Here is a 22279-nt window from a genome sequence, read left to right on the forward strand (position 1 = left end):
GAAATCAGTTTTCCTAGATTCTTTATATGCTGCTTTTATACTTCATCCTCAATACATTTTTCCTCCTGTCTAATGTATTCAGGCATGAGGAAAAAAAACAGGTGAACGATTTTTGACTCTGCACATTATCATGAAAGCAAAGTATAATTGATTTTGTTTTTACTTACCACTTGCGTGAATAAGCACTTTACATAAAACTGGATATTCATTGTGGTTTACTTAAGTGATGGGGAAAATGTATAGCAAAGATGTCTGCAAGCTAGGAAGGTGGCTGTTTAAGTTTATTTTTGCAGATATAATTTTAGGAAATGTGATTTTACGTTATTCCTTGTGAAAAGAATGTTTGGGTTCAATTTGAGATAATCCTGTATATGACGCCAGGATCTTGATACTTGACTTGAAATGGCTTGGTTAAATGTTTTTATTTAATTTTTGTTTGGCTTCTTTATTTCTCAGTGCAATTAACATTTGCTTTTAGACTTGCCTTCTTGATAATAGTAGGCCTAGATAGAAAGCTTTTTAGGTCTAGGTTTGCGGCAGCGCACAGCGTGCTGCTCGCTCTGCGAGACTGCTGTAGTAGAGTATTGGAGAGAAGCCGTGCCCACTCTCCTCCCATATTTTTCATTCGCTTGTGTCGTTGTCTTTCATAAATGCTGCCTTCGGATTCGTTAATAGGCTTGTTAGTCCCTCCTTAGTACGGCATTGTCTTCATTTGTAACCTCCATGGCTACTGGCCCCTTTACTTCTGTTGTTACACTGGATCTGTTATTTCGTCAGTAAACACTATTTACTTGATTGAGTTTCTCTTACTGCAGGCCGGACATGCGCTGCTTCAGCTGAAACGGATTGTCTTTTTTTAAGCAGCATGTCTGCCCTGTAACATGGGCCCCCACTTTCAATCGCTTTAACATTAACCTTAAAACAGACACATTATCTTGTCTGTTTTAAACCCCCCCACCCCAGTAAAATAGTTTTTGAAATGATTATATTGAGTTTCTCTTGCTGCAGCCCGGACATTCGCTGCTTCAGCTGAAACCGCTTGTGTTTTTTGAAGCAGCTCGGCCGCCCCGTAACTTGGGCGTCCGCTTTAAATCACTTTAACCCGGCATTATCTCGAGTCTGTTTCAAACCTATCTACTCCCCCCCCCCCCCCCCCCCCCCACTAAAACCACCACAAATACCAACACCACCAATACCGGCGCCACCAATACCTCCACCACCAATACCACCACCACCAATACCACCGCCACCAATACCACCACCACCACCAATACCACCACCACCACCAATACCACTGCCAATACCACCACCACCAATACCAGCACCAATACCACCAATACCACCAATACCAATTCCTCCACCACAATGCCACCACCACCCCCAATACCACTACCAATACCATCACCACAACCAATACCACCACCAATAATACCACCTCCTCAGCGCCTTTCGCTCACTAGTAATAGCAGGGGCACTGTACGAGACAGTAGCTGCAGCCAAGACCATCCCTCCCTCCCTCCATGCCTGCCATAAAATACACCCTGCTCTGCACCAGGAGGTGAAGTCAGGGCCCTACTACAGCTGGAGTGTTTTTAGGTCTCCGCCTAGCGTACACTGCGCAGCAGTGTCACGCAGACGAGAATTTTCGATCCCCAGTACTGGGGCTTTAACTCGCCTCTCTCTTCCATTGGCTAGCTCCATAAATGGAGGCTAGCCATTGGAAGAGAGATGTGGCAATCATTCTGGGAGAAGATTTGTGGGCGTTTCTGTGTTTTTAAGCCCCGCCCCCTCTGTTTCGTCATTCAGAGGTGGGCCATTGTGGGTGTTTCCTTTTTTTTTTTACACAGATGTTTTTTCGTCAGTCTGTGCCAGCTCGGTCCCGGTCCTGGTCCCCTCTGAAGCCTCTCCTTTACATGTCATGTTTTTGTGACTCTGCTCTTTGACTGTTGAACCCTGCCAGGCCCCTGACCCTTGTTCATGCTTGCTGTCCTGCCCCCCCCCCGTTGTTTCAGTCAGCTGCGCGGCATGCCTGCGTTGAGTGTGTGTGAGAGGTCGCGCAGGGAGGGTCTGAAGCTGCGGTGAGACACGGCGCCCGAGCAGCAGCGGCAGCTGGAAGAGGAGCCCGAGCAGCTCCCCCTGCCACGCACCCAGGACTCCGGAACACAGCTCCAGTGCAGCACAAATGCCTTGTAGAAAACCCCAGGCTGCGTGATTGTGGATACAGAGTGTTGCCCTGTTTAGAAACCAGTGTGTAGGCACGCAGTTGGAGCGTGTGTGTAAAGTAGCGCCCAGCACGGCCCCTTTAGACTCGAACGCTGTTTCCGATACTACCTTTCCAAGATGGAAGCTGCAGGAGTGGGAGAGGGAGGGGCTCCATGCCGTTGTTTCCTGTGGGGGCTGTTCTCTCTCTGAGCGGAGAGGGTTTGTACCAATAGTAGGCATAGTGTGCCTGACAGCATAAATAGTAGACGTAAAAATCAGGCGCATTGAACCCACCTCTGTCATATGTTAGTGTCAATGTCTTCCAGCTTATCCTCGCCTGTTTAGTACCCCAGACAAGCCTCAGCAGCTGAGTCTGTAATGTTTTAAAGTGTTGAGTGAGTGGTATCGGTATATTGCAGAATAGGTATAAGAATTTAGGCAGCACCACCATTTTTATGACGGAGATGTGGTCAGCTAAGGATAAGGGGAGGCCCTGCCATCTATCTATTTGTGCAACTAGGGTCCTATAAGCAGCGCCATAATTTTCTGTTATAACCACCTGAGGGTCTTGGTGTATCCACACTCCTAGATATTTAACAGGTTCTGCTGACCAGACCAATGGGTATTCAACAGACTGAGGGTTAGTCACCTCCGTCAGAGGGATGACAACGGATTTGTCCCAGTTAATATGCAGGCCCGAAAATAAGCCATATTTGACGTATTCGCGCAGTACCCCGGGGATAGGTATTTTTGTGGTTCTCTGACATACAGGAGCATGTCGTCCGCGTGGAGCGAAATTCCCACCGGCCTGTTATTAAAGTTCAGAGCCGCCTCTCTATGTATCTGCCTGATTTTACAGGCCAGCGGCTCAAGCACTATGGCAAATATGAGCGGAGAGAGAGGGCATCCCTGACGGGTGCCCCTACCCACCTCAAATTGTTCAGACGTGTCCCACCCAACACGGACTCTTGCAGACGGCTCTGTGTATAATCTGAATACATTGGAGGAATACCAGAGGAAAGCCCATTCTGCGCAGTATGTGCATCGTGTACCTCCACTCTATAGAGTTGAATGCCTTTGCGGCATCCAATAGGCCCGCAACTGCGTGCAGATTGGGATTTAGGACATGTGGCATGGCAAATATAATGCGTATATTCAAAGAGGTAGAGTGGTCAGGGATAAACCCTGCCTGGTCAGGCAGCACAAGCTGCGGCAAGAGGGGTTGTAGCTTGGTGGGCAGTATCTTAGCCAGGATTTTGGCATCTAGATTAATAAGGGATATGGGGCGGTAAGATTCACAATGCTCAGGGGGTTTGTCCTTCTTTAAAAGGGTGATGATAATCGCTTGGCACAGTGAAGGGGGTAGTCTACCAGTCTTGTGCGCTTCAGCGTACATCCCTAACAGGTGAGGCGCCAAAATATCAGCATAGGCCTTGTAGAACTCCGCTGTTAGCACGTCAGGGCCGGGGGCTTTGCCATTCGGGAGTGTCTTGATGGCATTTACCACGTCCTCTACATCTATGGGTAGACTCAGATATTTGCGGTGTACATCCGATAACCATGCGCATGCAATATCTTGAAGGTAATCATCCGTGGCTGCTTCCTCCATCCCCCACGTGGACGTGTATAGTGTAGCATAAAATTGACGGAATTGTTCCACTATGGCAGAGGGTGTATAGTGAGATTCCCCAGTCGCGTCTACTATGTGATCTATGGGAGGCTGTTGGCCTCTGCTCTGGAGTCGGCCCGCAAGTATACTGCCTGGTCTTCCCCCCCTCCCCGTAACGCCGGGCTACATGGCGTTTAGAGAGGTACTTCACTTCTGTGTCAGCAATCGCGTTTCCTTTGTGTGTCCGCCCAGCCCCACACCACATCCGCACAGGCTTCTATATTAGTTGCCCTTTTTGACATTACAATGTCTAATCCTGGTGGAGTATCAAACTCTGCTTGACAGGTCTGCTTTGGTTTACAAATTATACTAGGAATGCACTTGAAAGCAAGGGAAACAGGATGACAAAATAATTTGTGTGTGCCCACTCACTGGTTGCTGGAACGCCCTGCTTTTTTCTGACCTCTGTCTCTGAGTTTATTGGGTATACAATGACCTCCCCAAACTGGAAATTAGTGTTAGATGTGGAAGAACACTGGATTACCATAGTACAAACACCCAGCCCTCAAAACCAGATATATTTAATGTGCCAGGAGACGTCTGCCACCTTCAAAGTGTCTACATTAGGGTTGGCCCTGAAAACTTATACCTCATTGTTTATGGCATGCCCGGGAGTCTTTCCCACCCACCGGCTTCTGCCAGGCATACATGTGGCATCTCCAGACACCCACTTCAAAACCTGGGGCCTACATTTACAGCTGCAGAGTGATGAGCAGCTACAAAAGGCCTATGCTGCAACTGCCCACCTGGTCAGTGGCACTGATCTTGGACTGTACCCTGCTGGTTGGTCTCTGCCTGTCTCCCCTTTGATTATCTAAGTGCCTCCCGGAGATCCTGAGGAACTTTAGAAGTGTACCACTGTGGTGGATTAGTACTTACAGGAATAAAGTCAGAAGGCAAAATCTTTGTCCAACATAAACCCGGTTAGTGTATCGCACTCGCAGTCCATCTCAGCCAACGTCAAATTGCACCTAGGTCACGGTCTGCTATGGCCATATATTATCATTGGCATTTTATGCTTTTTGGTGCAATTCCTATTTAAAACTTTAGAAATTCATATCTCCGATTTAGGATTTTTATTGTTGCATTTCGACTTAATTATTGCTGTTTTGGTACTGCATAAATACTTTACTCAATTCCCTAAGTTAGGCCTGTCTGTGCTGTGCCACAGCAAGCAGTAGGTTGAGCTTTGGTTGATTTATTCACTTTGAGAGTTCAGCCTGACAAGAGTTGTGAGTAATCTAGTTTCTTACACTGATGTTAGACTTAATGATAAAAGAATGAAAAATAGAGGCGCGAGAGTGAGATTCTCTAAGGAAAGCCCCATGTAACCTGACTTGATAGAGAGTGACAATGAGCACTGGAATTAAGATGGGACAATTCCATGAGAAAGGATACAAGTCATTTGAAAGCAAAACCAGCAAATCACCCTCTCTGAGCTAATTTGTGAGGAGGGGTGGTCTTTGGTGTCAAAAGCAGCTGAGAGGTCCTGAAGAATATGTATCCTGATACCTCTGTAATCCACCTTCATTCTTAGTGTATTCAAGGTGGTGAGTACCAACAGCTCTGTACTCGGGCAGTTTAATTTGGGATCTAGGATATTACTTTCTACATACTAAATCTGACGCTGGCCTGTTGCTGCTTCTACTTGGACCTTGCACAAGAAAGGGAGCTGGAAACGATTGCAATATTTTTCAGTAATTTGCACCCAAAATGTTTTCCCTCAGTGAAAGTTTCTGGGTACGCTTCTGTAGCAACCAGGCATTAATTATGTATTAAAGGGGTGATTTTGGTACTTATGACTGGTCATATCGTAGCATGGCAGGGTTCCTGTGGTGGACCAGAATGATGAGTACATAACAGCTTTGTTACTTAGTCCTTTACATACTAGGCCTCCCTATCTTGACCCCCTTAAGGTCAATAACCATTGTCCTTACTTTTTCAATTCCTTCACCCAGTATGCAAATCCTATATTGTTGCCTCTGTGGCTCAAAGAATGAACATGTTCTCTGTAAGATACTGGGCCTGGAAAATTCTTTCATCTTCTGGGGTTTTCCTTTGAATGCTTTGCCTTATTAAAGAGTTCTTCATTTAGTGACTTTTGTGTACTTATGCCAGAACACTTAAGGATAGTTTGCATACATTTCTAGATAGGCTCAAACAACTACCAAGGTGACTCATCTGCTTTTCCTGGCTAGTGGTAGGTCATTTGTGTGCAATGGAGAAAACTCACACCATGAAGAAGCATGGTGTTCTTGCGTTTTAGAAATCTCTTGGGATTGGAATCGGAAGTCAGTGTGTTTAGACTTGTTAAACATGTGGCTTACTGCTTTGTTTGCAAGCCCGCGCGATCCTCCAAGTTATTGCTAAGCCAAATTTCTCATACAAAAGTCTTGCTTGCACCTCTGTCTTTCACTCAAATGTTTTGCTGAGGCCAATTTGGTGTGCGACCTCATTACACTTTCCAACTTCTATAGGTCAAGTAGGTTTCGTCTTATTCCTGCTAGCTTATCAGGGGGTCTTGCAATAATTCTCTATCAGTTCAGGCACATAGTAATCCTCTTGCTAATGAATCTTGTTTGGCAGCGGTCGTCCCATATTATAATCTGTTGAATGTTTCTTCTTGCAATAACAGACTCATATGAAACTCTAATCTGAGAGATTTCTAGCACAGATACATTTGAATATCCTCAGGCATCAGACTGCATTCGGAAGATTTTTTAGCAGTACACCTGCGCCCCAGTAGGTGGCGTGGTTTGTTTCTGTGTCGGCATTCGCACTGGAAGTGACGTGTGGTACCTATATAGGCACCACCTTGGTGTGCTGATGTCTTTACTTTCTGAGCCAGATAGTGCTGATCTTGATTGAGCTACCCTCAGTCACATTTTGACTGGATTCTTTTTACTTTTTGTCGAGGGTGTTTAGATTTCATCTCCTGGTGTGAGGGTGTCACCCAAGACACTGGCTGTTTTCATACCATGTGGAGTTTGTCATCGGCAAATGCGAGCGACAGACCCCACTTGGTTTGTTAGCGGTGCCTGGAGCCAGGGCACAACAAGAAGATTCGTGAGGACTTCCCCGCCATGCACCCAAAGGCGCTGAGCAAGCCCTCCAGCAAGGTCCTTGCCGCCTGACGTCATTGGACTCTGTAATGCTCGATGTCCCATACTTGTGGGAGGTCCTGGGACTGTTAACTGAGCCCTTCTTGACGTTTGTCGCACACAGTCTTCCGTGAAGTTGTGGAAGATCCACAAGTATTAGAAGTTGAAAAAATGCAAACGCTCTTCGACTTACCCTCGTCCGTCGAAGGGGGCGTTGGCACTCCAGGCCTCGCAAGTCGGTGCAGTCTGAAACTAAGTCTGCTCCACGCATCCTCTATTTTCCCGAACCCACCCTGCCGAGATAAAGGAGTTTTATGAGGCCTTGCGTCTCACTTTTGGGCGTCCCGGCCCCACTGGGGTGCCATTGGGTCCCAAGGGCACCGGAGGGTTCGTCCTCGTCACCATTTGGGCCCTAAGGATCCCTCGGTGGATCCAACGCAGAATCGTTGTCTTGCCTTGGTTTCCACTCCATTGACACTGGCACTGCCAACACCCCTAGGCAGCGCTATCCCCATACCCGACTCCGACATGGAGCCGGATGGGCGCTGCCTGACGCTGCATCCTTCGCCGACTGAGAACATCCTCATTGAAGCAGAGCCAGTACCTTTTTTAAAGGATAGGCCTGGTGAGGGACACTTTTGGTAGGGGTCAATGGACCCGTACGGAGAAGAACCATTTGAGGAGAATAACTGGTATGGGGAACTGGGTGAGGCCAGTGAGTTAGACACCTCCCCTTTCTCTGGCCTGATGTCCCCTCCTACTGTGGCTACAGAGGCGAGAACCTCTGTTGCTATGGCCAGCTGAGGTCCTGGACCTTAACCTGTCCTCAGTGGCAGTCCAAACTAATGTTTTGACTGAGGTTCTTCAGTCTGGAGTTCCCCCCTCAGAACCTTTACTCCCATTTAATAAAGCCCTTACTGCCATCCTACTTGAAGGCCTGCTCCAAGCCCTGCACAGGGGCTCCTGTGAATAGGACAATTGCCCACCACCATCACCCCGCTCCTGGGAATCCCAGTTTCCTTACTCAGCACCTCACCCTGGAGAGCTTGGTTATTCAAGCCTTCTCATCCCGCATTTACCCATGCGCATTCCTTACTACTTCACCAGATATGGAATCCAAGAGGTTAGACACCTTTGGTAAGAGAATGTTCTCTTCCACCAGCTTGGCACAGAGGTCAGTGCATACTGCATGCCTATTGGGCTGTTATTCCTATACTCTTTGGTATTTGGTTATGCAAGTGCTGCCTATGGTCCCAGAGGAAGCCTGGGCCATACTCTTTGAGGCCGTTGCAGACGTGAGAGATGAAGCAAATTTCTCCATCAAATGTTGTCTTGACACGACCAACGCACTAGGCAGAGCAATTTCACTGGCAGTGGCCTTGCGGCAGCACCACGCCTGGCTGAGAACATCTGTTTGTTCAGGGGATATCTAGGCTCCTCTCCTCTTCCTATCCTCACTTTCGCTCTCTCCTAAAAACTCACCTTTTCCGCGGTGTCTATACATAAAGTTCTTCTTTCTCCCCTCCTTGCCTCCTCCTGGGTTGGTGATCAGCGCCAAGAAACCGTCCGGTGAACGCAGCGCTATACAAATCCTTTTTACATTAGGCTTCCATCCTGGACATGCCCATTGATGTCCGTCACCTATTTGGTGACAAGGTGGATTCAGTGCTCGCATGCTTCAAGGACAGCAGAGCTATCGCCAGGTTCTTGGGGTTGTCTATGACTCGTCGTCCACCTCCTTCCACGTTCCGTGCTACAGAAGGGGTTTCCAGCCACACCCATACACTCTCAGCCACCAGGGCCATCAGGCTTCCCTCCCTTTTCGTGCCCAGCAGCGTGGTCCCAGTGACCACATGGTACAGGCAGTCCGGTAAGTCCACCATACCCCTGGCAGCTGCTGCCTCCAAGCCTCTTTAGTCCGCCCTCAGTCCATCATGGGCCCCCACTGCCGTCCAGTAACATCAGACCGATGGGTACTACAGATCGTACAAAGGGGTTTCCTCCCCTTTGTGACAGCCCCTCTGCCCATCCCACCCACTTATGACCAGCTGACGGAAGACTGTCTCTCCTTGCTCTTACAGGAAGTGCAGGCTCTTTTGGCGAAGTAAGCCATAGCGAGAGGGTACCGTCATCAGAACAAGGTTATGATAGCGGTTCCCGCTACATTCTGGTGCCCAAGAAGGACGGCAAACTCTGACCTATCCTTCTCAACTTCTTCTTGAAGAAGGCGGAATTTAAAATTTCCTAGCTATCATAACAGAAAGTTTCAATTTTATTAAGGACTCTGAGGCGAGGATTATGCCATCTCTCTTCACTTTTATTAATAGCAGCCAATTTTAAACAGCAAGACTACATTTCCCATGAACCCTTGGGAAATTTGTAGTAAAAGAAAAGTGTCCAATTAGGAACGGTCCTGGATCCTCCAATCGGGGACACTCCAGCTCCAACATAGTCTGTCCTCACTGGCCTTTCATCCTCTTTCGTCGCGCAAAGTCAGCTGTTAGATCACATTCATGTATCCTGTTCATTCGCATCCGGACCTACGAGGACAATGGTACATCGTCACTCAACGAACAGGTATTCGTCAAGCCTGTAAACCAAAAGCAGAGAGGCAGATTTCCACAAAATGACAGCAAAATCAGTACTCTCAACAGTCTAGAATCAAACTCAGATACTGACTCCAATACGGGGTGGGAAATCTTCATCCAAAACCCTAGGGAGGGATAATTCTCGCCTCTGAGTCCTTAATCGAATTGAAACTTTGTTACGATAGCTAGGAAATGTTTTCATTCTATGTCGGGACTGGAGACGAGGATTATGCTAGTTTAAAGCATCCTCGCCACGAGGTGAGCCATGTCCAGCATTGGCTTGAAATAAAACCTTTTAAAGGTAGAGTCCGAAGACCTATCCGCCATGTTGAGGATAGCCTCTAAACGGGCACCGAAGCCAAATGCTTTCAAGGCCATTGCTCCTCGAGCTGAGCTCTAAAGTCCTTAAGACTCCTACCTGCCTATTGCATAACCCACCTAACCCATCTGGCTATGGTGGGAGAGGACACCGCCTTAAATGGTTTGCGTAATGCAATAAGGAGTTAACGTTCTCCTGGCGGCCGGAACTCCTGTCATTTTTCATACGCCATCAGGCAGCGGACCACACACAATTTAGGAGAATCTGGGAATTCCGGATATGAGATTACTCTATTGTGACACTTATTCCTTCTATGCAGAGCCAGTCACTCAATTCGTAGTAAAAATCCTGGATGTGACATCCAGAGCTCTCACGTCAGAGACACGTCGGCTTGAAAAAAGGCAGGAAATAAGGCAGAGCAGCATAGCCAGCTTAGCCGACAGCTCTTTCCATGACAAAAAACAGTTAGGTTGCTAAGATAAGAACACGCTACGGTCCTGGTTCACATCCCATAAGGCTGAGTGATAAGTTTCCGGAAGCAGAGATAGTTTAGTGCCCCGGAGAGGTTTGCACACTAGGTGTTCCCCCGACTGCAGCATTATTAAGCGACAGGTGGCCTGCCGAAATGGCTGAACGAAAGGTGGTTATAGACCCGTAAGCCAAACCACTAGAGGCTAGGTGGGCCAGAAAATTCAGGATGTGAACCACATCTGCATCCTAGGAATTGAAACTCAATCGTACACACCAGCGGGACACCTGCCCCAAGCGGACCTGTATCGTTTGACTGAACTGTCTGCCTAAGCCTAAGACATGAACTCTTGAGCTTTTGCCAAAAGGCCCGGGTCCTCCCATCGTCCCCTGTAATCCTCCACGCCATGAGCCACAATGAGTTCCCCTGAACCAGTGGGTGGAGAACTCTGTCGGGATCCAGAAGAAGATTCGGAAAGTGGGGGGAGTAGGATTGGAGAATTCCAAGAAAGTTCCAGAAGAACCGGAAACTAAACTTGAGATCTCCAAAAGGGGGTGACTAGTACCACCTCTGCTCGCTGCCTCCTGATCTGAGCCGTCACTCTTGTGATCATTGCAAAGGGGGGAAAGGATTACCCAACCGAGTTGGTGGTCAAGCCTTGAGGCAAAGAGGTCTATCAAAAAAGGACCCCAAAGTTCGTTCAACCTCCCAAAAACATCTGGGTCCAGCATTTACAGACTGGAATCCCTGAAGTTGCAGGATTGAAAATCTGCCACCAAGTTCTCGCAACCGGAGAGATATTCCGCTGTGACTGACACTTGATGATCCAGACAGTACTGCCAAAAACCGGCAGCCAGGTCAGAGAGAACTTTGGATCTTGTGCCCCCTAAGTGGTTGATATAACGGACAGCAGATATGTTGTCCATTTTTAGAAGAACAGATGACTGAATGGAATCTCTCGTCCAATAGCGTACAGCGAAGGATCCAGCCAGGAGTTCTAAGCAGTTGATATGTAATTTCCGTTCTTCTGGAGACCACCACCCTCCTGTAGAGAATTTGCTGCACCTGGCTCCCCAGCTTATTGTGCGGACGTCACTCTATCACTAAATCTGGCGCAGACCCAAAGATTGCCCGGCCGTTCCGGGCTTCCATGTGTTGCAACCACCATTGGATCTCCGCCCGAGCTTCCTCGGAAAGGATCACCTTGTGGGAGTAGGGACACTGCGCAAATACACTGCTTTGAGGCGTTGTAGGGCTCGTTAGTGGAGGGGCCCCGGGAAGATGGCCTGGATGGAACCAGATAGTAGACCTACTATTTTGGCTAAGAGAGACCTGTCATTTGGTGAGGGTCCGTCTCAATTTGTGTTGAATTTTTGAGACCTTCCTGGCCGGTAGGCTGAGAGTGGCGGAAGTGGAGTCTATCAAGAAGCGTAAGAGATTGGGAGAGTGTGAGAACCAACTTCGATTCGTTGACTACAAACCCCAGGCTCTGGAGATGATGCAGCACAATTTGAAGAGTAGAAGTTGTAGAAGACACTCGTCCATCAGGAGCAGATCGTCCAGGTATACAATCATTTGTATGCCACAAGCTCTTAAACACTCCACCACTGGCTTGAGGACCTTGGTAAAGCACCAAGGGGCCAATGATAGGCCGAAAGGGAGAGATGCAAACTCATACGTCTGCCTTTGCCAGATGAACTGGAGGAATCGTCAGTGGGGAGGACAAACTGGAATAACCAGGTAGGCGTCTTTTAGGGCCAACCGCAAGCAAGACATCTCTGAGGAGATGAATTCCTTCCATCTTGAAGTGGCGATAGACCAGCCACTCATTGACCCCCCTGAGATTGATTACAGGTGACTTGCCGCATCTATTTTGTCCTCTAAAAATATGTTGCTGACGAATCCCCTGGGATGAGAAGTGGAGGGGACGATAGCCCCTTTGGCCAGGAGGGATTCGACCTCTGCATCTACTAAGGGGGCTTCCTTTTGGGAGAAGTGGATGGGATGGGGTCTGCCCTCTTGGATGGGTTTGCCCACATAATCTATGTGGAAGTCTTGAACCGTTTGCAATATCCATGGATCCCCTGTGATAGAAGTCCATGCCTGGAAAAAATTCCCCAGCCTCTCCCCTACCTTTAAACGGGAAGAAGGGAGAACACTTGTTGGGATTGGAGGAGGCTGCAGCTTCTCGATACCCTCTGCCTTTGCCACATCGGCCTCTTGCAGGGAACAAGTTGCCAAAACGGGACTGGTCCTGGTACTTGCACTGTCTGAAGCCTTGCCCTTTTGGGTGTTGGTTGGAAGTGCAGCCTGTTGAGTGGCCCCTACCTTCACCGGCCCCTCGGAAAACTCGGGGGAAAAACCTTTTTAATGGAGAACTGCGCTTTGTCAAGAGAGGTAAACGTGTTGACAAATTTACCCAACTCCTTGACAAAAGGTTCTCCAAAGAGTCCTCTTTGCGCCACGGTCCCAGCTTCTAAATCAGCAAGTTCCCCAAGTTTGGGTTCAAACTTGATAAGCAGGGAGCGATTGCGTTCTGTGGAAATGGCACAATTAGCGTTGCCCAAAAAGACAATAGCCCTATGTGCCCATGCCGAAAGGGACTCGGGAAAGATTAGGGACCCTGATGTCTTGGCCTCCTCTGCCATGTCCAAGATCTTTGTGAGGGGCCCTAAAATGTCCAGGAGCTTGTCCTGGCACGCACACCAGGACTCGGCAATCCCTTTTTTGGGGTCTCTCATAAATTTCTGCAAAAATGTGGCCATTGGGGTGAGGGCGACTTTACCGTCCAGGGAAGGTAGAGGGCATTCAGCTCGGAGACGGCTATGTGCCTCTTTCTATAAGGGCTTCCTAAAGTGCAGTGCCACAATGGCAACCTTATCAGCTGGGGCCCAGTCCGATGAGCAGGGGTGAATGATCTCTTCATGATCGTAAATGTCAGAGGTGTCTTGAGGTCAGGAAGGGAGCCAGGGCCGGGCTCAAGGTCCGCATCCCCTGCTTTGTCGATGGGCAGAGTGTCTTGTAGGGTTGACAAATCGTCACCTGCAGGTGGCAAATTTGGTTGGGTGGCTAGGAAAGCTTTTTTAAGCATGTCAAAGGCACTAAGACCCCCCTCTGTGTGTCGTGCACGTTTGGCAGGGGGGAAACAGGGTCTGACAACATGTAATCATGGGTGCCCAGGTTGAGAGACGGGGGCCATAGGGACGTTAGCCAGACGTGCTAGCGCCTGATCAATCTTTCGTGATAACCTCTCTTCTAGGGACGACATGGCTTCGCCCACCGCTTCATAGATTGAAGCATCCACAGCTTCATAACTCATCATCCCAAGGGAGGTCTGCCAGGGTGTTTTCCCCTCCTTGGGAGTCTTCCTCATAGTCCATTTCCATATTCTTGGACAATAATGAGGATGGATAAGGGTAGATGAGACTTTTCTGTGGGGTCTGGGAGACAGACCTGACTGCCTTAACCTGAAAAGCTTTTATCTTAGGGGGCTGGGTGTCAGCCTGATCTCATGTGCGAGGATCTTGCTGAAATTTCAAGGGCACAAAATACCTGGTGCAAAAACAGTATATATGAATAGGACCGGCTTGGGAAAGTACCCAACAGGCGTCAGATGCCTGAAATATACAGACCCACATAGGGCGCAACATAGAAAAAATACTGATTCTGCTGCCTAAAAGTAAATCAGTGCCTGAGGCAGCAGAGCGTGAGAAACACGGATAGCCATTAATTAGACAGCGCAGCACGATTACATACACCTCAGAGAGGCGTTTCCCTCTGCCTCCCACACCCCTTGTCAGCGGGGGGTCCACGAGCGCACCAGGGAAGAGCTGCGTAGGAGATGAAGCGCTCCAGCGGCCTCACAAGAAAGGACGCAGCACTTCTCGAGCGTCCCGCTAAAACAAACTCGCACTGTGGTGGTGAAGCCCTAATGAAACCGAATAATGGGCAATCTCGTCAACGCTGCATCAGCACGTGCCGCTACGCGGGAAATGAAAAAGGCAGCAATGAAAAAGGCAGCATAACCTTCTAATGAGCACTAAAACCACAATAAGGAAACATAAAGAGCAATACAATCAAAACTGCATTCAAATGATTAAACAAGGCAAATGATACAAAGCCGCATTAGTACGCTCAAGCAACGTGTGTGATACAATCAATTATAATTAATTAGGGAAACTAAAAACATAATTAACAAGGTCATAGTCCCACAGAGTAGGAAAAACACTTATTTCGGCTGCGCAACAGCGAAGAAAGAGGATGAAGGGCCAATGAGGACAGACTATGTTGGAGCTGGAGTGTCCCTGATTGGAGAATCCAGGACTGTTCCTAATTCGACAATTTTCTTTTACTACAAATTTCCCAAGGGCTCATGGAAAATGTAGTCTTGTTGTTTAAAATTGGCTGTTAATAAAAGTGAAGAGAGAAGGCATAATCCCCGCCTCCAGCCCTGAGATAGAATTCAAAATGCTTGGCTCGCCTAAGTGTTGTCTGCCCTGGACCTGGGAGACTGAATGGTAGCATTGGACTTCCCCATCCTTGTTCTGCTGGCCTACAGACTCTATCTGTGGTTCACGGTGGGCTGCTAGCACTTTCAGTTCGCTATACTCACCTTCGGCCTTACTAGTACCCTTCGGGCGTTCACCAAGGTGATGGCAGTGGTCGCAACTCATCTGCGGAGGTGAGGGATCTCAGTCTTCCCCTTACCTCAACCACTGGTTGTTAGAGGCGGGCTTGCCCCAGGCAGTCGTCTCCCACCTTGAGACTATGCCAAACCTCCTGCACTTGCTGGGATTCACTATCCTCACGCCTAAGTCACACATGACTCCCTCTCAGACGCTTCCTTTCATCTGAACTTTTCTGGACACAGTGCAGTTTCGGGCCTATCCTCCTGAGCGGCGAGTCCAGGATTTTCAGGCTATGATACCGATGTTTCAGCCTCTATCCTGGATTTTTAGTGAGACTGACTCTAAGGCTGTTGGGCCTCATGGCTTTCTTCTATCTTGTGGTGACACATGCACACTGGCATATGCAGGCTCTGCAGTAGGACTTGAAGGCCCAGTGAGCGCAGCATTAGGGAATCTCTCCAACATGGTCTAAATCTCAGAGAGATCTGCAAATCTCTGCATTAGTGGCTGACGAACCGCGATTGGGTCAGTGGCAAACCCCTCACCCTTCCCCAACCCTTCTTGACTGTAGTGACAAATTTGTCACTAATGGAAAGGAGTGGCTGCCTGGGGTTGGTGGTCTTTCCGCCTAAATCACTCCTGCTCACAGTTCTCAAGAAGATCAGGAATGACCGGGCCCAAGCCATTCTTGTGACCTTGGATTGGGCACTGAGAGTGTAGTATCCTGTGCTGTTGAACATTGCTGCCGGTTGTCTGGAAAGGCTGCCTCTTCTGTAGGATCTTCTGTCGCAGCAGCAGGGCAGCGTCCTACACCCGAACCTATGCACCCTCCACCTCTGTGCGTGGAGATTGAGCAGCGATAGTTGACCACCTATGACCTTCCTCCCGAGTCTGAGATGTTATTCCTGCAGCCAGGTGTCTTTCCACCAAGACTGTATATGTCGGCCGTTGGGAAACGTTTGTCTCCATGGTGTGCTTCTTTCAATGTCGACCCCTTGTCTGCACCTCTATCACAATCTCTCCTGTTTGCACTCTCTTTGGCCCAGCAGGGCTCTGCTCTGGACACAGTTATGGTTTACTTATTTGCCATCTCTGCGTTTTTGCAGTTGCCGGACCAACGGTCTCTGTTTAAGTCACCAGTTGCGGCTTGGTTCCTTAAAAGTCTACAACATGTTTCCACCTACACCCTCTATTATGCTTCACTGGGACCTCAACCTGGTCCTTACTTTTCTCATGTGCGCTCCATTTGAGCCTCTACATAATTATCCCCTTAGGCTGTTGACCATCGAAACTGCCTTTTTAGTGACCATTACATCGACTAGGAGGGTCAAAGAACTCCAAGCGCTCTCGGTACACCCACCTATTACCCAGACAAACTGGTCCTCCAAACATTTCTGCCTAAGGTTGTCACTTCTTGCCATGTAGGCCAGAACATCAGCTGTCCACCTTCTTTGCTCCTCCTCATACCTCCAAAGAAGAGGAAAGACTCCACCGCCTGGACCCAAAAAGACCGTTGTTGTTCTCCCTTGACCTCTTGAGAGTGTTGCTGATGGATTATCATCTCTTTGTTGGTTATGTGAGAGCAAAGAAGTGGAAAGCTGTACAGAACTATCTCTCGATGGATTTTCCTCTGTATTAAGATCTGTTATCCATTTGCCAAGAAACAGCCCTCTGAGGGCATGTGGACGCACTCTGCTAGAGCTAAGTCTACGAACACTGCGTTTGTGTATGGCGTTCCTGTCCTGGATATCTGTCAGGCAGTGACACGTAAAATCCCTGCACACGTTTACAAAACATTATTGCCTGGACAGTCAGGTCCATCGTGATGGGCACTTCACCTGTTCCGTCTTGCGGGAATTTTTTGGTTTGATCAGATTTTCAGTACCACCTCTGTATTGCTAGGTTATCTATTCAAAGGTAAGGAATCTGTGGCTAGAAGTCTCTATCTGATGAACAATTACTTACCTTTGGTAACTCCTTATTTGGTAGACACTCTATCTAGCTGCAGATTCCTTACCATCCTGCTCATCCTCCCTGCTCTGCGAACTAGTTAGGTACAAGAGAGACCCTCTTTCAGGGACGTAGTCTTTTCCACACCAGTGATCCGTTTTCATCATGGTTCCACGCAAAAGTAGCTGACATCATCGCTCTGAGGTAGCGCTTACGCAGGAACCGCGGACGGTGAAGAACCGAACTACGCCACCTACCACCGTGCAGGGGTACTGCTCGCAAATCTTTGCCTGGGCATATTCAAAGGTAAGGAATGGCCCTGGTAAGAAGGTAGAGTATTCAAAGGGAAGGAATCTACAGCTAGATAGTCTCTACTAGATAAGGCGCTACTGAAGTTAAGTAACATTTTCTTTATGCACACCAGTTCAGAGCCCCTATCCACTTTGAGAGTAAATTACCGTTTTGTCTGTACTGGCACAAAACCCTTTTGAGCACTTGTCTTTTCGATGATGTTAACTATAGATACCATGGAATATTACAGGTTTGTAGCCTTTTCTTTGTCTATTTTGATGAGCATGCTTCATTTTTTGTCTGCAAAGAAATCCCTTATGCTCTTTCACTCGGATTAGGGGCTCTTTGGGCAAAACCTTTGTTTCTCTCAAAGTATTTGTTTGACCAGAGTGATGGCTAAATAGTTTGCTAATCCTTACCAAGCTAAACAAATTCTGTTTAGCCTTGTAGTTACTCTTGCATTCGTTTTGAATATGTAACGCACAAGGAGATTGTTATTTTCTTTTTTTTTTGTTGCTGTTGCTGACCTAATTCACCGAAGGCTTTGTTTGTTATATCTTTAATACTTGACTGTTGCTTTTGAGTTGTTTTCCATCCTCTTTCCATAAAGTAATGCAAGAATTAAAAGCAAGGGTGGCTTCTCAAAGATTTGTTCAAATTATTGAGGGCTGCTTGGAGCCTCTTCGGCTGCACCCCTTGCATTCCGTAACCACCGTCAGTGCAGTTGGTGAATGTTATTCCGAATACATCTGTTTTATCCAACGTTCAATTTCTTGCAATCCTCACAATAATGTTCAGTGTTTACTTTTAAAGGAACGGGCTCTCAGGACAAATTCTTTAAAACAATACACTTGTGATAGTTTAACTTTGGCTGTTTATCTACTTTACCTCCATGAAATTATTCTCCAATCCCCTTTACTAAAGTCTGCTGATGCCTTGCACCCTAGCTAAACCTTTTTCTGATGTTGCTAGTGTACTGTACATTCCCATAAAAAAGAAAAGACCTCCTAGGTAAATTAAATAAGAGATGGCATAAAGGTTAAAGAATGCAGAAGTTACAATTACGCATAAGATGTTCTTACTTCCATTTTACATGCACCTTAGTCATGGCAGTCATGTTTGTGTGGGGAGTTACTTTCATACTGTACCCTTTCTGTAATGTCTTGCTTTCTTCTGCTGTTCTTTTTTTTATTATGAAGCATTCAAGGAGAGGTTGATGCCTTCTTCTATTGCAGAACTACCGTGGGACCAACCGAACGAGAGCTGCCAAGAGTACTGTGACTGGAAGGAAAAAAAACATTACCTGTCACCTTGGAAGAAGATCGACGCTGCGCCATTGGGTATCTTTCCTGATTGATTATATATTTCCATATCGTGATTATATACTTCCATATCTCTTTAGATATTTGTCTGTTTGATTTACTAGACCACTTAAAGATTTTAAACCAAGGCAAGACTTAAATAATAATTATAGCTACATGTGCAGTAGGGATAGCTGATAGGAAATTATCAGTTACACATAGAACTAATTGGCAATAGAAAATGTGGGGAATTTTCCTATGTTGTGTAAATGTGTCCAATTCCATGAGTTGTTTGTAACTGTACTTGGTGATTGATAGGTGAGACAAGAGGTCTGTGAATGAGACATGGAAGTGTGAAAGTTGATGTGGGGCTTTTTAATCTGCATTTCAAGGTGGCTGTGTAAAATGTTAATTTTGTAACTGTTCTTACTTTGTTCCAGCTTTTTTGACTAAAATATTAACGGAAAGTCCAAGTACTAGAACTACCATTCCAGACATAAAGAAAGATCGATGGTACATGAAGACTGCAAAGAAAGGTATTCTGTTCATAGGATGATTGTTTGGCATTGGTGCCAGTTAATCCCATTTGTAGTGAATGTATTTCATGGACAAGGAAATGGCCAGTGCAGTGACCCAGAAAAAACGTATAAAATTATAGCTGGGTAAGAGTGAATTATGGTTATGTTTTTCTCCCGATGGGTTCTGAGTGACATGAAATAGACTAGAGCGAAGCTCCAATTGTCTGTGATGCCACTCAGAACCCCGAGGGGAAAATCATCCCTGCAGTATGCTTTTTAAAAAAAAAACTTTATTAGATTTTCACATACGAGGTGCATTACAGTCAATGAGCCCCCTTCCCCCCCAACGAAACACACTCATCGCAACTAAGTCAGTTCTACAATTACCAATACTCTCCATCAGGTAGTAGACAACCATTTAGCCAACAACCCAGTTCCGGGCAGGCGGTGGGCAACTCAAAATCCGAAGGTGACAAATTCAGCATGAAACAATCTGTCTATAACATTTCCCCTCCTCCTCCCCCTCGTACAGCACTCCCCCCCCCCCCCCTCCCTCCAGCACACCGACACATGACACAATGACAATCACAGCAAATTCTACGTGTTCCTAGTGCAATGTACGGTATGGAAAGCAAGGATACCCCCCCAAGTGACCTACAAAGGGAGAGGGGGATCTGGAACGATCTCAGTGCGAGGTGCTGTCGGAGAGCCCTCCGCTCAGCAGCTCTGTGTCCCTCAGAGTGGCTGGGGATCTTTTCGCTGGGGCGCCAGATTCAGCACTGCCGCTGATGTATGTCTGAAACAGTCCCAAAAAATTCTTCGGGCGGCTCGTGGGGGGCAGTAACTCACTGTAATGTTCCGACTGCGTACTACAGTATAGCATGTGATGGGCCCAGCGCTTGGATGTGGGTACCGGGCCTCGCATCCAGCAAAGTGCAACCACCCGCCTGGCCATAAGCATCCCCATGTCGACCAATCTTCGGACGGCAAGCGGCAATATCCTGGAGTGTCCTAACAGCGCCAGCGCCGGGTCGGGGACCAGTGTTACCCCCACTATCTTGCTAATTTCAGCAAAAATGTCCTCCCAAAATGCTCGCACACCCGGGCTCTGTCACGCTAGATGAAGGAAGTCCTCTTACGGCGCATGGCACCTTTCACATTCCGCCATGTCGCGGAGACCATACCTGTGCAACCTTTCTGGGGTGTAATACACTCTGTTGAGAAATTTGAAGTGGATCAGTCTGTGCCTGCCATTTAAAGATATCCGTTTAGTGTTAACGCAGCAATAGCGCCACGTGTTGTCATCTATTGTAATGTGCAGGTCCCTTTGCCAGGCCAACTGTGCTGTTGTGAACTGTTCCTCTCTGTGTCATCGAGCGTTTATATAGGTTGGTCAGCAATTTGCGGGGCGTCTCGGTCTTTATTATGTATGTGAGTTCGGGGGGCTTCCGGTGTTTCCGCTAGGTCGTCACCCAGCAGTCCCAGGAGAGCGCTACGCATTCTGTGAAACTGAAAGCGCAGCAGTAGGGAGACGTCCCCTCCGTTTTCAGTCACCTGATCCCAGGTTTTAACCTTCTCATCATGGAATAAGTCCCTAGCGAGTTTGTTGTTAAGCTTGTGCAAGGTCTGGACCACCCCCCTCTATTCAATGGGGGATAACCATTGAGCCCATTCCACCGGCATGCTAGGGGAGTAAAGTAACACCCCACCCCAGCGCTGCAGTAGTTTATGCCAAGCATGATTTGTAGCTGCAATGGAATCAAGGATCCCAGTCCTGCGGTCCGCCGGCCTGAAAACAGTTGCCGGAAGTGTGAGTGGGTCTGCAAATACGCTTTCCATGCAAACGTGGGGAATACGTATATCACCATGAATCCAAGTGTGCATATGAGCCGCCTGGGCTACCCTGTAATAGAGCTCCAGGTCTGGGGCATCAAGACCGCCCATACTGTATGGCAGTATGAGGAGTGACCACTTCGCTCGAGGCTGTTTGCCTGCCCATGCCAATTTGACTATAAGTTGCTTCAGCCTCTGAAAGAAGATCTTAGGCAGCGCCATCGGGATGGTTGCAAACAGAAACAAAAACCTTGGCAGCACTACCATTTTCATAATGGATATGCGACCCAGGAGCAAGAGCGGGAGTCTGCACCAAGCCTCCACGTCGTCCTCTAGTTTACTGAAAGCAATCCCATAGTTTTCACTGAACAGGATCTCAGAGTCAGTATGCAGCCGAACACCCAGGTACCTGATGGGGCCCAGGGTCCACAGAAGCGGGTATTCCATGTCGAACCGCCGGATAACCGCAGTGAGGGGGAAGGCAAGAGACTTCGCCCAATTAACTTTCAAGCCGGAGAGGGCGCCTAAGCGTACCACCTCCCTAAGCATTGATGATAAATTATTTTCAGAGTCACTGACATACAGCAAAGTATCGTCAGCGTACATTGAGACTACTATCCTATATGTGAGGAAGCCTATGTCCTCGTTGCTATGATACTCTCGCAACGCACACGCCAGTAGTTCTGCCACCAGGGCGTACAGCAGTGGAGACAGTGAACACCCCTGACTGGTCCGCCTGCAAATTGGAAAGGAGTCGGTGACCAAATTGCCGAGGCGCAACCTTGCTCTTGGTTGGAAGTATAGCGCTCCAATCATTTGGAGGAACAGCTGACCCAGCCCCATTGCAGTATGCTTTTTACCCGTCTATAATTTTATGTTACATATGCTCGCCCAGATCTGCCCCTGCTTTCAACTGCTACGCGGGGCATAAGATTAATGGGTGAGCCATACGTAGCACAGCCTCTCCTCTCTGTCCCAAATATATAGGTCTCTGCAATGCCTGAGCTAATGGCCTTGTCAATATGAATGTATTTTAGCTATGTTGTCTAGGAGCACATCTGCTGTTCACCATGGCTGAAAGTTAAAGAAAGCTCAGAATCACAGGATGTTGAGCCGACAACAAGTCTGCCCCAAATGTGGAGTTTATTGTCCTGCTCTTTGTAACACAAATGGAGTGATTTGGCCTGTGCAGGCCTCATCATAGCATTTTTTTCTGTGACTTTCAGCCATGCTGGAGCTGCTAAACGACATGGCTAAAAGACTTTCACAATGACAAGACTAATTAGCCGGGCATGCCGAGGTCTTTTGCCTTTGCTAATGCTTGTTGGGTGTTGCTGGGGCCTTGCTTAGCAAATGTGGAAGTGATAATGAGAAACAGTTAAGCTTTGAAGTGAAGCAAGGATGTGGCGT

General features: G+C 47.7%; 1 protein-coding gene across 1 annotated transcript in view; it reads left to right on the top strand.

Annotated features, from left to right (window-relative positions):
• CHEK1 (checkpoint kinase 1) overlaps window positions 1–22279 on the top strand; it is a 167672-nt gene that overhangs the window by 66989 nt on the left and 78404 nt on the right. The window contains exons 7-8 of the mRNA XM_086957409.1: window positions 18453–18557; window positions 18959–19054. Coding sequence (XP_086813535.1) covers window positions 18453–18557; window positions 18959–19054 — 201 coding nt within the window. The remainder of the gene's footprint in view (window positions 1–18452; window positions 18558–18958; window positions 19055–22279) is intronic.

The sequence above is a fragment of the Lissotriton vulgaris genome, chromosome 2_1 (genome assembly GCF_964263255.1).
Source record: "Lissotriton vulgaris chromosome 2_1, aLisVul1.2, whole genome shotgun sequence".
In the NCBI taxonomy this organism is placed as follows: domain Eukaryota; kingdom Metazoa; phylum Chordata; class Amphibia; order Caudata; family Salamandridae; genus Lissotriton; species Lissotriton vulgaris.